General features: G+C 33.3%; 1 protein-coding gene across 1 annotated transcript; it reads right to left on the reverse strand.

Annotated features, from left to right (window-relative positions):
- Positions 1–15024, reverse strand: Lmx1a (LIM homeobox transcription factor 1 alpha). Its single transcript, XM_085952698.1, has 4 exons — positions 14237–15024; positions 10193–10385; positions 1896–2509; positions 1–289 (listed from the first exon to the last, which is right to left on the reverse strand). The coding sequence occupies exons 1-4, from the start codon at positions 14319–14321 to the stop codon at positions 36–38; spliced, it is 1146 nt and encodes a 381-aa protein (XP_085808824.1). The 5' UTR covers positions 14322–15024; the 3' UTR covers positions 1–35.
- Between the last annotated feature and the right edge of the window lie 1011 nt (positions 15025–16035).

Genomic DNA, 16035 nt, shown 5'->3' on the forward strand with positions numbered 1-16035 from the left:
ATGCTATCAATGATACAAATATTTAGAAAGTTACATTAACGATCAGTACTAAAGTATGAATTCTGCATTAAATATAATTTGTCGATCGGATTGATTAATGACACCGACGTGAGCGCGATCGGGTCATGATGGGTGCCAGTGGTTATACTATGCTGGCCTTGGTGACTGTGAAGATCGAGGTTCTGCAGAGAAAGGGTGTCTGATGTCCCTTCGTCAAGGTGGTCGAAGTTACTCCCATCCAATGATATGTCCGAACTGCAAAAGCTGTCTCCTGACCCGCCGTGGTATTCTATAAAAAATAAGAACATGGATTATTAAAAAATATTTTAAACCATTAATAAATTATGGGACAACAGTATGCAGGTAGAGAATATAAAAGTTTGGGACAAGTCCTTACTCCTTGAGACAGCGTAGCCACCCGTTCTTTAACTCACTTAGTGCTGACAACGCGACTGGCGCGTTTGCATTTGTTGGCCATTGTATATAATTAACATGATATTTAAATGTGGTAATTAAATATTAATTAACAAGTCAGCGGTTCTATCGATTTCAGGAGGTGCATTCCTTAAAGTTTCTATCGCAATACTCTTTCTATCGTTGTGCTGCTGATTTCACCATAATAGTCAATACAAAACATTATGTCACATGATGAAAATGTAGTTTTACTGGCGAATGAGAGCACCGCACCATATTCTGTCTTGTTGAGTATTCGGGAAACGTCAGTTGTTGGGCTCTTGCATTTGCATTATGACGGAGACCTCTATATGGTGAAGGGACCCTGGGTTAATTTTTTTTTACAAACTATTTTATTTATTTTAATTTGTTTCAGTGTCTACCTAGAAATCCGGAAAATATTTTCATGTTTACAACCTATTTATCACATTTGACTATTGTATTCTCCTATTTTTCTATGTAGCTATATGACAATTAATAAAAATACCTACATAAAAGGTACGCTAAAATTGATATTAGTATAATAAAATTATTGTGAGTAAATAAAGGTTGTTTTTAGAACTTGAAATTGTAAAAATATTACACATTCGTTCATACAAATACACATTGACATATTCAGTTCTTAATCACTGCGGCTGTTTATGACGTAACGTATTCAGCACGTTCAATTTTAGGTCATCTTTTTCGTTGGGCACCGCTCACCATAATTATATCACGAATAACACGAACAATGTTAGCTTCCAAAGCGTCAATTTTTGCTGGTATATTAGCATAAACGTGTGACTTTAAGTAGCCCTACAGTAAATAATCCTGATGTGTCAAATCGCACCCAATTGGAGACCAACTGACAGGTACATTTCTCGAAATCAACTTATCGCCAGAAATTGATTTGAACAAGTCGATGGTTGTGGTCGCCGTATGGTATGTAGCGCTATTCTGTTAAAACTACATCTCGAAAGGTTCATGTCATCTATATTTAAAAAAAAAATCATTGATCATGGTCCGGTAATGATCTCCATTGACCGTAACGCGTGTTTTTGAAGACATAAGGTCTGATGATGCCAGCAGTGTGTAAACCGCACCAAATGACGTAATGGAGTCTGTAGGGTCTCTTCTGGATTAGTCTCACTCCATATGAGTCAATTTTGTTTAACAATAAACCCGTTATCGCTGAACGCAATTTTACGATAAAACACCGGGTCATGTGTGTTTGGACTCAGATTATGGACCTTAGGTTTAGTAAATAGCTAATAACCCTTTCTTGTAAAACAAAAATCTGTCAACCTTCATTCTGTAAAGGCCAATAATATGATCTTCTTAGGATAGGACATGGTTAAAAAATGTATTAAATTGCATTTTTCAAATTCTGTTCCTAGACAACCTTATTATCACTACATTATACTTAAATGAAAAAATACTTAATACAATTTTAGTGAACATACCTTCAGGTGAATACGGCATATTTGGGTTGAGCGGCTGACTCGATGAATATGATGAATTGAGCCCTAAATAATGGTCATGTTCAGATGACTGCGACTCCTGTTTAATGACCTTCTCACCCTTATCCTTATCTTTATCAGAATTCTTATCACCTTCCTGTTTAGCCTTTCTCTGAATCTTTTTCATTTTGGCTCTTTGGTTTTGAAACCAGACTTGCACTACCCTGACGCTAAGTCCGGTATCTTTGGCTAAGGCTTCTCTTACTTTTCTACAAGGCTTCGGGCTGACTTCAAAAGATGCCTTGAACTGTCTACGTTGCGCAGAAGTCAAAATTGTCCTTGGCCTTTTCGGGCCTCGTCTACCATCTCTGGGTCTTCCTATTTCATCTAGAGACATGTCCTCGTCGACATGCTGCAAGAAAAATAATTCCTTTTCGAAGTCCTGTCTGCAGAAAAGCTGGCCTGCTCTCATCACGAACTGCTCGCCCTTTTGGAGTGGTTGACAGCATACCACGCAAATGAAGCACGGAAGATGGTAGACGTGATGCTGGGCTCGCATCACCAGCTCTTGAGGCAAAAGTCTGTCGCCACAGCGGGAACATTTCACTCCGAAAATTCTATCAAAAATAAAAACGTGAAAACATGTAAATTTGGAGTACTCAAGATTTGAGGATATTTTGGAAACTTGTGAAAATCCTAATGCCGGCTAAGATTCAAGGCGAGTTACCACCTATTATTGGTACCTTGATTCAAACCACAAAGGCCAGTATCAAATATTAACGAAGTTTGAGAACCACTTCAGTTAAATGACTATTACTCGTAATAGTCGTAATTATAAAATAGTGTCTAAATTGGGAAAGCAAATTGGCCGGAATCCAACGGATACTGGTTTGAGTCCCACCCAGAACTATTTCAAGATTACGTTTCTGAGGTGTTTACGAATTATGTACGTCCAAAAAAGAATGATACATTCTTAAATATTTCGAATATTTAAATGATGGTTTTATTAATAATCACAAAAACTAACGATAAATATTTCCATTGTCGTTTTAACACATTTAATGCTGGCGAGCAAGTAGACACTTTTAGGTGTGATAAGTTACAGCCACTGGTAGGTAAGCATCAGTGGCGAAGGGTGGAAGTAGGCTTTTAAGATCCGACATAAATAGTGCACACTAAACTTTTTCAGTCAAACGTATTTGTTTTCGTTTAACTAAAACTACAATGTGTAAATAGTGTTAAAATTCAATGAAACCACGCCTAATCAAAGTACATAATGGTTAAAAAATATTCGTTTATCTATAAAATATCTCAAATTATCCCATTAAACTATACATAATTTTAGATTTCGATTTTGGTTTGGGTTGGCAGGGCTTAATGAATTTTATAAAACTAACATAATATGTATGCTTAATTCAACGAAAACACAAAAGGAAGACTGAAAAAGTGTGTATTATTTTTGTCAGATCGCCCATAGCATACCTAAACAATTATGGTTTAGTGTAGGCAGAGTTTAATTGATTTTTAAAAACTAACCAGCACAATCAGCTCTAATTATTGTATTCATAGTTTGACAAAGAATAAGTATGACTGACAAAGTTTAGTGTGCAATATTTATATCAATCTTAACAGCCTACCTCCACCACTCGCCACTGGTGAGCATACCACACAAAACATAACAGTTACAAGCCAGGTTTTTACCGCTAGAATCATTAAGAGTGGTTGCGCGTTGGTAGACCCAACAAAAGCAACGATACCTACATTTTGAAAGATACTTTTGATAAGATGATATTGGTATCGATATTTTGTGTTTTTTTTGTTCGGAAAAGAATCCCTTGCAGACGAGCATTTGATACTAAGTATGGATAGTTTTTGACCAATACTTAGATAGTTTTTTTTTATCTGAACGATATCAGTGGGTCTATTCTATACACAAGGTGGCTATCGACGGCTATCGATGGCAGTTTATCATATTTATGCATTGATGCAGTTAGTTGTTACAAACTTTAGCAAACTGCGAGGGCCCGCGAGCTTTAATTGTATTTCTGAAAAAAATTTACTTCTTTCTACAGTTTAACGTCTTTTTAAATGTCCACGAATTGCACCGTCGAAAATAAATCTCCAAATTTTACATCACTCTGAATTCGGATAAATTTGAAATTTGAAAAATGTTGGTTATTACCACGTTTTTATTAGCTCGTATTCTTGTTTGTCCAGTACAATTTTTTTCTTGTGTGTCCAGTCCTAGCAACAAAATTAATAATATATACGTGCGTTACTATGGAAATCAATATGAAATGTCAAAATGACATTTCAGTATTCTATATTTATTCAATATTTCTATCAAGTACAAAAAAAGTATTTATTAATACATATAATTGTGAAGTTTATATGATTCAACAGAAAATTTAAAAACGTGGTTTATAAAAAGTTCTATCTTGTAAATATTTTTGGATCAACCTACATAATACGTGAACAAATATTTTCAGTTATGAATATCGATAAAAACTCTCTACGATCAAGTATCACCGAAGAACATTAATTAACAAACTTAACACCTGAATTTTTTTAAATGTTGGATAATAATGTAAAACAGCTTCATTCTGCTCATTATATTGTTGGCTATTAGAGAATCCTTTATTTTTTATGTTGAAATGCATTTTTCATGATAATAAAAAATAATGTATGTCTAAAAATACTATTTTACTTGCGGGCCGCCGTTAATTTTATATTCCTAATGTGGCCCATCATCCAATAAATTTGCCCAGGCTTGATCTAAGGCCTAAGCTGTCAAAACGTGCTATATTTTAACAGCCCCTCTCTTGGCTGTGTTAACTTTCTGAGCGATATAGACAGTTTTGACAGTTTAGACGGGTATATTATGATAACAATTATAATACATCAATACAGTAGGGCAACTGCATATGTCAATCACCATAAACCATAGCGCAGATTTCTTATCAGAAAAGGAGTCCGACAAGGTGATACAATGTCACCTAAACTATGTACAGCTACCCTTGAACACTCATCTGAACTCTGCGCTTTGCCGATGACATAGTAATTTTCAAGCAAGACTCAGAAGACATGTTCAACTGCTTTGCGGGCCAAAAAGAGAACCTCATCAATAGCACTCAACTCGAACAGGTGAAAAACTACATCTATCTGGGACAACAAGACAAGTGTCTATAGATGGATGTAGGTATATTTGATGAAATTGTTCCCTGAGTAAAGCTAGGCTGGAGTGCTTTTGGCCACCTGAAGCGCAAAGTGTTCAACCAGTGTGTGCTTTCCGTAATCACATATGCGTATGAAACATGGACCCTAAGTAAAAGAGAGATCCAGAAACTTAGAGTAGCACAACGTGGTATGGCGAGGTGCTTGTTGAGCATAACATAAAGGACAAAAAGAGGAATGAGTAGATAAGAAGACAGATAAAGGTTTCCGATGTAATAGGGTTCGCAAAAAACCTCAAATGGAAATGGGCTGGACACTTAGCTCAAAGAAGAGACAATCGTTGGACAAATTCAGTCATCCAGTGGTATCCAAGAGGTATAAAACGTCCGCAAGGTAGACCTAGAGGCCGGTGGATCGATGAAATGATAAAGTTCTGCGAAAGTACGTGGCAACGCAACGCACAGGACCGAGAGAAGTGGAATCAGCTTGGAGAGGCCTTCATTTAGTAGTGGATAGATTCAGGGTGATGGTGATGATGATGAATACATAAATATGATAAACTACCGTCGATAGCCGCCAATAGCTCCATTGTGTATAGAATAGACCCACAGGTATTGATAATTCTTCTTTCAATATGACGGACGCGTGAGGTTTATGTGTATGTGTTAGGTAGATATAATATTCGGGACGAAATCGGACAGCGGTAAGGTAGTGGTTGGAGTACCTACTAGCGGAGGTCAATTGCACCGATAAGTTGGCTCTTATCGATTTTCGCAGCGAGTCGCATGCGTGTTTATGTAACATAAAACAGTATGAGAAATGCAGTTTACAGCTTGCTCATAAAAAATGGTAATGCAAGCGGTGAGCGTTACCAATATTTTGATGTGCCGAATCTTAATATTTTTAACAATTTGAATATAAGCAAATCTGGGCCGCATTTATGCTTCAAAAAATAACATAACATAAACTTTTTCCTGTTTGGTGTTTGTTTACAAATTGACTCAAAAGTCATTTAAAAACTCTAATTATATTAATATAAGTGAAATTATTCGACATTAGCCAATGGTGACCCCAGCGCTCGAAATGGAAAGGCTTACGAACCGGAGCGCTCGACAATTTTCTGGAGATATTAACGTAGTCATCAAAATTTGATATGATTTGATTATGTATTTCATTAAAATAATTGTGTTAGATTTTTTGTTCAATTGCCCATCTAGCTTAGATGGTCTAATTATTTTTCCCACGAGACGGAGAGATAATTTTACCGATTCTACGAACCGGAACGGCGTTCCGGTCCATTTCGAGCCCTGGGTGATTCGTGACAATGTGAAAAATGACATTTCACTTTGCTAATGAGTTAAAAGACTATACTTCATGAGCAAAAACCTCAAATAAATTCAATCGTTTGGGAGGGTACGTAGAATTCGCAAAAATAGCCTGTGTTATTTTGAATATATTTTTTTACTCTTTATTGTATTTTATATTATTTTATTTTCTATATGTACCTAACTGTATGGGTGTTTTATGTTTCTTTGTAAATGAGCTCACACGTGTGTAAGGGACCACATGCCCAACGTAGGTCAAAACGGTGCTTTTATGGTATTTTCAGACCATAAGCCTGGACGTTCCTTGAACGTTGTAGATAATCTATTTATATAATTTTGAAGCCTTATTATCCTTTATATTTATTTTAAACATTTACTGACTGCATAAAGTATTTTTATTACATAAAATAGTATTCTTTTAAACCTCTCGATCTAATGTTTTAGAATATAGTCATATTTCAGTACATCCATGTGCAGTGGTGTTAAGATTTTTTAGATTTATTAATTTTTAAACGCATTTATAAAACTATTAGTAAAATATATGTTGACATTGTTATAGTGAAATATTTACGATAAAAAACTATATTGATAATCTTTGTGATCCCAGGTTTGACAAGAATTAGGCATTTTATTATTCAAAAATGGGCACTATTAACACATTTGAAGATAATTCTAAAGATAGTGATTATAGCGTATGTCTTTTGCCATTCAAATGTGATAAAACATTTTACGAATAATGATTGTTTTATAATAATTATTGACCTAAGAATAAGGTAGAATTTTTTTGAAATACGCCATTTCTATTGATATTTCCCAGTGGTTAAGCTACAAAATACGGCGGTAGCCATAAATTGACTGACGATAAATGAAGTGAGGAGTAAGTCCATGTTAACGCGCGTGTTTGAACATGTACCTAACCGAAAAAAACGTCGTACCCTTTACATACAATTTAGTGAATAGTCTTTGGCACTGGTATAAGCATCGTGATTAAAATGACTGATACAATGTAAACCTATAGTCTAAGTCTAAGATGTAAACAATATGATTGAACTGAGATTTGACTGTAAAATTATATTTACTTTTATTATTGTAAAAAAACTATTTGTAAATTGTATTGAATTATGTAATATTAGACCAGTAGTCGGCAACCTTTTGAGAGACTGGGTAAAAAAAAAAATTTGAAAAATTTATTTGGTTAGTGGGTAAAAGTTTGAAACAAAATTTAATATTTTTAAAAAACAATTTATATATTTTTTTAAATATATATATATATAATACGTATATTTGCATATGTATGTGTAAATACAAATTTATTATATACAAACATGCATATATAATATAATATTTTTATTAGTGGCTTCCTTGGCTTAGAATTTTTTTTGCAAGTTTTTCAACATTTTTTGGCGAATACCTAGTTGTCATAAGTTGAACACAGTAATCAAGACTCTCTGATGGTAATCATTTCGCAGAGTATTCTGGACAGATTTCATTTGAGAAAATGTTTGCTCACAAGGATATGTTGAACCAAATGTTCATAATAGAACAAATGGATTTTTTTTAACCATGAAAATTTTTGTTGTAATGACGCCCAGCATGATGATATTGCATTCATGTGATAGTGTTCTATGTTTTCAAGGTGCTGGCGAAGATCTGTAAATTTATTTGTCTATTTTTTTTGAACATTTGAATTCAATGTAGGTATTCTAGATTATTTATTCCATCTAATTTGAAAAAAATATTATCATATTTCCTTGGCGGGTAACTCAAAATGTTGTAGTGGGTAATACGATTAGTATTGCCGGTATTAGGTTGCCGACCACTGTATTAGACACATGTGTAATATAATATTATACATTACGTTAATTGATAAATATGTGTTATGTGTTGATATATTGATTTCTAAGATGAGAAAATACATGTATGTGACCACAACAAAATAATATACATATTGTTATTAAGGCATCGCTTGCAAAGATACTCCAAATTATTCATTTTAGACATTCACACAGCACCATTCGGTGTCAGAAAATCCTGTTGGAAAATATTTTCGTAGAAATTTGGTAGAGTTCTAAAAATACACAATATGTTGGTAGCCATCACATATGTTACAATAACTGCCAATGTGACATCATTATTAGATATTGCGCAAATGGTTGAAATAAAATGACGCTTTTTTATCTGGCAACATTAATTTGGTTAAGAGGGTAGGTACATAGTTGTGTGTTAACGGCGTATACGTTTAAAGATTGTACATACACAAATATATTGAAAACATCATAAAAAACGGTAACTCAGCTTGAATCGCTTATTAAATTGCGAAAAAATAATACATAATAATAATTATTTTTTGTATTAATAAAAAATATTTCAGCCAAACGCTGTAACCCTCTAAATATAATAATAAATATAATAGTAATAAAATAATAAATAAATCCAATGCCTACAGCTTTTTTCACTTCCTGAACAATTTGATACTTTAGGGTTACGACAATTGGCTTGGACATTGAAGTTAATCCCTTCAAACCAAAACCACCCACGCACCACACTCGGTCTTCATCGAGCGTATCACGTGGTCCTCCATTGGAGATGTGAAGCATCTTGTTCAGTCTTAGGCAGGTCTTAGGCTTAATGCCCTAGGAGAAGATACCCAGGACTAAGGTTGCTACGCTCAAAGTGAGCTCTGACTGAGTTTAAAGAAGTTACTTTCTAATGCAAAGTGCCGGGGAAAGAAGAGCATAAGAAAATTATAAAAATAAAAATGATTCTAGTGTATTTATAACAAAAATAATGAAGCTAATCATACGGACAGCAAAAAATATGTGAAGTGATCTTCACGCCCGCATTTTTTAAAATTAGTAGCAACCAAATCGGACGGCCCGATGGACCCAACAGCTGGTTGGACCGACCTGAGCATCTCCTCCTATTCGGAGCACATTCTCAGAGGATGTGGTTGGCATCCTGAAGTTCCCCTCCGCATGGACAGCTTACAAGTCCAAGCTCATTGACAGCGAACCCACCGTGTCCAGTCACAAATTGACTGGTGTGATGGTCAGGAGTCAGATATTTGATCTCCAATCGCCATTTAATATTTGGGTTGGACAGTGACGAATATTCTTTAAAACTTTTATAAGTAAGATTCATGTAGTTTGTTGTCCAGAATTGAATTACATATCGTCGTTCTGCATGCAATACCGCGTTAGCGACAAAAACAAAATTGTGCAGGAGAAAGAAAAAAACGCGCGACTCATTCGCGGTATTATCTTGCAAATCACATACGCGGTGTTACAAAATGCCTATTAAAACGTCAATTTAAACAAATATCCAGTATTTTATGAATGCACATACGTGAAGATTTATATTTTGAATCGAATGGCGTCAAAACATACATTTTGGGAAAATGGTCGCTAACGCGGCATTGCATGCCGCGCGACGAAATTATTGGTATGTCGCTTTTTCCGCATTACAAACTTATGAATTATTTTACAAAATAAGTTTAACATTTATCAATGGAAATTATTATTCGGTGCAATCAATATGCTGTTTCATTAGTATCTTAAAAAGCAAATAACAATATTATTATCTATATAATTAGCAAATTTGGGTAATGTTATACAATATCTATATAAATAGCAATTAATTATCTACGCGCGTATTAGATAATATATTTTTTTCCAGTATATATTGCCTAATTAATATACACTAGGTAAGTACAATCCATCAGTTATTAGGTACCGAAGATTATTTTGTGCTATTGACTGGAAAAAAGTCTTCTGCCTTCAACAGAAACTATTTTATAATCACCTGTCATAATCAGCTTTGCAGTATAATTTGTCATTTTTGGTGTAGCAGGTGTTGTGCAGGGAAATGCCGCATGCAGAGCACGCCAGGCATCGCTCGTGCCAGGAGAGGTCGCCAACTCTCAAGAGATAGCGGTCGTGTATACTGCGGCCGCATCCACCGCACCACTCACATGCACTTTCTCTTTTTACTGATCCTTAGAAAAAGAAAGTTCATCATCAGTATTGACAAAGTATTTATAAATAGGTATCAATCGCTCATTGCTGCAAACATTGTATGACGTGTGTCAATAGTTTTGAAAGATAAATCACCATATCCGATTCAAGTTGGATTCAAGTTGGGTGTATCTCACAGTGACGAGGGGTGGAGGTAGGCTGTTTAGATACACCATAAATAGTGCATATTAAATTTTCAGTCAGTCATACGTATTTTTTTTCATTGAAATAAGACTACAATTTACAGATGGTGGATTTACAGAAGTTTTTAAAATTCAATTAAACCCTGTGAAAACCACGCCATAATAGATAATATTAAAAAATACTCGTCTATCTATAAAATATCTAAAATTATGCAATTAAATCATATATAACTTTGGATATTTTATTGGTAGAATAATATTTTTTTATTTCTTATGGTTTGGCTTAGGCAGGGTTTAATGAATTAAAAAAAACGAACCAACAATAAATGAAATAAGTATTCTTAATCCAATGAAAACAAATAAGTATGGATGAAAAAGTGTGCACAAGTTCTTCGCTACTGATTATCTCAACACACTATTTTCACGAGTTTTGGTTATTTGGATTCAAATACACATTAACAAAAGATCACACATTTATCTGAAAACAATATCTAAACAAAATTATAACTACTCAACAGGATTTCAATATACGAATCAGCGATCAGAATGGTAGCGCGCTAAACTATTATATTGTACCTAAAGTAGTTTTAACAGAAACTTAGTTTTTCTACAGCGATTTAAAAAGTACTCTTGTATGTTCATACCTAAGATAATAATACTATGTTTACTGTAAAACACTTTAAAATACAATTTGAGTTAAATTGAATGTGTATATTATTGAAATTAATGTTATATAGTTATTGTAGAATGACGATATAGCGCGTTAAGTAAATGGCTAGCTTCATACACAATAAAATATAATATAGATATGTACCTACATTCATAGTTATCATTATCGACAGGTTGTTTCAATATGGTAGAATCTAAAACGGTTTTAACAATAGATGACGATGATGACAATAGGTATATACCTATATAGATAGGTATCTACTTGTAAACAAAAATGATGTCACATTATAATATTAATATTTATTCAATATAATATCTATATTATTTACGTACAACGTACACAACACTACATACACAACACTACATACACAATATTACATACACAACAATAAGTGTTATTTTAAGCCACATATTTAAGATAGGTAAGTAAGGAATCTATTATGGATGATTCTTTCTTCTGTGTTCTCGAATTTTATTTTTATAAGTAAATTAACAGATACATTCACGTAAAGCAAAATTAAGTATGTTAATTTAGAATTTGATATAATTAATTTCATAATTGAATTAATCTTTTCAAAAATAATTTGATTTCGTTGAAAAGAGTTAGGTACTACTAAACGTACGTCATGGTGTAATACATTTTACCACGTTTTTTTTTCTTAGCTCATATTCTTGTTTGTCCGGTGGTTGTTTATCCAGTACAAATCTTGCAATCGATTTTTAACTAGCTTCCCGACTAGCTAGAGATTTGAAACTTTTAGAATATATCAGAACACGGTGCCAATGCATTCTTTTAATACTTTTAGCCATCTTTAAGTAGAATTGAATTCATTTTTAGTTAATTCTGTTTTGTATGAAAAGTTATTTCCGAAGAAATCCGTAATCCAACCTACTATTGGGGTGGTCCTAGCATCTAAATTATTAATATATACGTGCGTTACCATGGAAATCAAAATGACATTTCAGTATTCTATATTTCTTTGTTTGTTGCAAAATAGCAAAAAAATGATTTGTTGACAATTGCCTTATTTATCCTAAATTATTAATACATAGAATTGTTAAGTTTATATGATTCAACAGCAAATTTAAAAACGTGGTATATAAAAAATTCTTTTTATCTTGTAATTATTAGATAATAACTACAGTAAAACAAAATAATATAAGTACCCACTTAATATATTTCTTGCGTTGATCAGCGTTTTAGCCTAGGAATCTTTAGTAAAAAATTGAGCGCCGTAGAGAGCCAGCCTTTTCTGAGGCTTTAAATCCTTGATAAGCTTTATTAGTTAAATAGATTGGATAAAAAAGTAAGTTGAAAAATGGAAATTTTGATTGAAAAACGTTGGAATTTACTTTTAATTCCCGTTGTTAATATATTTAACAAATCATTTAAAATGTCATTTATCACAAGCAATGCAACTAGGTAATGAGACACATCGAGGTGTGTCAAACTGATAATACGTAATATTAAATACAAAACTAATAAATAATGTTAAAATACCCAAAGATTGTTTTACATGTCGGTCCGATATGTTGCATGTAATTACATGTGACTGGCTCTACAGTCTACAAAGTCTATATCTACAGAATCGGACGAGCCTTCAATTTTAGGCCTAATGAACATACTATTAGATGCCTAAAAAGTAACAGTTTTTCAGTTTTTTCAAACCACCTAATTGAAAATGATCATACATTTATTGAAGACTATGAAAGACTTCACATAAAGTAAGTTTTATAATGAATAACACATTAATTAACAACATTTTATACTGTAATTCCTCATTAAAAATTTCCACCCCCTTTACGTAATTATAAATTAGAATTTTACAAACAATCATTTTTATTAATATTATGTAGCTTTTTTTGTGACATAACCACGCAATGTTGTCACTAATATTATAACTTAAATTTTAGTATTCATACTTGATATAGCTCTCCACGTGAGCGAAACATGTGTTTTAAAACAATCTATGATGAATACAAAGTATTAAACTCATATAAATTTTATTAATTAAATTAAGTATGTATGTTCGTATTTTTCAATTTTATTATTGTTAGTTTTTTGACAATTTCCGTTCCGTAATCAGCATAATAAGTATTAATAATTATATTATAGATTTCTTAAAATATCAGAAATATCTTTCTGGTATATTCCGATAAGTATTCTCTTAATATTTATAGATATAAAGATTGTAAGAGGATAATAATATCTAACAATAGCCTGAATCCAAATAAGTACTGATATTGGTAAGAAAACAAACTATTGTATTTTTTTATGATTTTACCAAGACTTTGACTGCGATTCGCTGTCATATCGCCTCTTCTCTTCTAGAATGGGATCCGCCGATCAGATCCTCACTTTAATTATGTTAAAAAAACTTTACAATTTAGCCAAGCTCTTCCGTCTTACCCACGCCAGGGCACCTTTCATTCTGATACATCTGACATTCTCAAAGATATCCGTAATTCGCAAGTGTAGTCTGTGACTTTCATATTTAGGGCAGTGTACTGTTTTATGTACAATGTCCTCTAATGCATCACAATCATCGCAGAGCTGAGAATCGCTTCTTCTCACGAGGACATCAAATCTTTCACCCATTGTGTGCCCTGTTCTTAGCCTCAGTATTAGCTCCGCGTAACGATTAAGGTGGCCATTCGATATAATTAGCATGCTATTTAAATTTGGTAATTAAAAAAGTGATTATCTAGTCAGCAGTCAATGTGTTTTAAGCTCGTCCCTCTTCAAAGGAGACTCTACAAACCAGGGCACCACCCGTGGGGATGGTAGAATAGACTTGTATTTAATTTATTATAAGATATTCTAATCACAGACTGCGTAGGGATGACTAATGTGACATGCGATATTATAAATATTAATATTTAAAAGTTTGAGTGGGTACATATATACAAAAATAAGAAATACAATATTGTTAAACACGCACAAATTAGTTACTCTTTCAAATATACATTTATTCTCGGTTATACAATAAAGCAAATGTAATTAAAAATTCAAATATCACCTGTAGATCCATTGCACGGTAAATTGGGTGGTGCACCGGTGTCATGCAGGAGCCCAGGTGTCAAATTTGGGTAAAATTCTAACATCCTATTTTAGTTTCACCCAGATCAATTATATTTTAGTACCTACTTAGTAGTTTTTAACACCGTAAGAAATATGAGTGTTTTTAAATATCATTTCTTTTAATATAAATTACCTATCTAGTTTTATCACTTATAATTTGGAAAAACAGTTCAAACTTATAAACGTTAGTTGCCGCTAATATTTTTATTCACAGTTTTTTTTTTAAATAAGTAGGTAATTATTTTTGTAAGTACAACTTTAGTTTATTGTTAATTTTATTTTAGAACTAAACAGAGGCAATAGAAAATTAGACACAAATTAAAAGAAGGACACTGTTTATGTATTAACTAAGTAATAGTAATTTGGTATTGATCAATATTTTAACAGTCGAATTGTCAGCTACGAATCACCAAATTTTATAAAAAGCACATAAGTATGTAGTGAAGATTTATATATTATATTTCCTTTTGTATATTCCAGTCTTGATTTTCCGGGAGATTTATTATTTTAATGCACTGTTTAATTACAGATTTTATTCAAAATTAATTTTAGTGGTATAAATTTGTTATATAAAAAAATCTGTATTTTACTTAGGGGCTTTCCCGACGCGACTTTCTCTCGTCGAGTGTCAAACGCTCATTGCAGAGTTGTCAGCCGTCGGCTTTGCGTAAATTGCTTTTCTGGGTGGGGAAGAGACCGTTAAGGGCGGGAGATTCGCACATAGGGAGGGACCGGTCTTGCGCAATAGAGTACTTCCGGCCCCGCCTAGGATCGCGATAGTAGGGGACAGATGGGGCTACGTAGCCGGTCTACGCGACCGTAGCTCACACTTGTGTCGAAGCACTTGATCGCTACTGCTACGCAACACGCAACAACAGCGAGTTGCAGGCGTCACTATTAGGTATTGACCAATTTTACCTTTGGTGTTGAAAATTCATCGACTGGCTAGTCGTTTTAATAACTGGGATAAAACTGCTACGCTGTGTAAGCAATATCTATTGTTTTACACTCGATGAAAATATTAATTTTGAATTCTAATGAATTTAAGTTTTGCACTATTCCATTTGAACCATTTTTTGCGACCAGGGTTTCGCCTTTCAGCATCTTCGGGAACTGTGTACACTCACCAAAAGGCAAATACACACTGACAACGAATACAATCAACTCTAACTTATATAACAAATCAATACAATAAAGTAGGTGAAAAGTTTATCACCCACCTATTTTTGCAAACACTATTCATATTTTTTTTTATTATATATTTTTTTATCGTGATCCTTGACTTAATAGATAGGTGATGAAGTTTTTACCTACTTTATTGTATTTATTTGTTATATAAGTTAGAGTTAATTGTATTCGTTTTCAGTGTATATTTCCCTTTTGATGAGTGTATATAGTGCCTGAAGATGCCGAAAGGCAAAACCCGAATCGCAAAAAACGACTCAAATGGAATAGTACAGAACTTAAATCCATTAGAATTTAAATTAAAATTCCATCAAGTACCTGCGGTCGATAGTAAGTATTAATATTAATTAGGAAGTCTAATTATTGTCGCCAATGTGATTTTAAGCAATACAAAATGATTGCCTTTCGCTTGAAGTCAACCACAAATATCTACAGAATCACAAGTAAAATATGGCCAGTTCTATAAATTACCGAAATAATTTCATTAAGCCTATTTTACCACGTTTTTCTTAACTCGTATGCCTGTTTGTCCGGTGGTTGTTTATCCAGTAC

The sequence above is a fragment of the Rhyacophila brunnea genome, unplaced genomic scaffold (genome assembly GCF_057557595.1).
Source record: "Rhyacophila brunnea isolate RB1 unplaced genomic scaffold, BYU_Rbru_1.0 scaffold_1, whole genome shotgun sequence".
Taxonomy (NCBI): Eukaryota; Metazoa; Arthropoda; class Insecta; order Trichoptera; family Rhyacophilidae; genus Rhyacophila; species Rhyacophila brunnea.

Bases quoted from the DNA above. Each gene is read 5' to 3' on its own strand.
- Lmx1a (XM_085952698.1), bottom strand. From the start codon at position 14,321: ATGTTAGAATTTTACCCAAATTTGACACCTGGGCTCCTGCATGACACC. The intron at 10,386-14,236 runs GTGATATTTGAA...TCTTTTTCTAAG, and splicing joins ACCGTGCAATGGATCTACAG to GATCAGTAAAAAGAGAAAGT. The intron at 2,510-10,192 runs GTGATTATAAAA...TATTTTTGATAG, and splicing joins TGCAAAGCTGATTATGACAG to AATTTTCGGAGTGAAATGTT.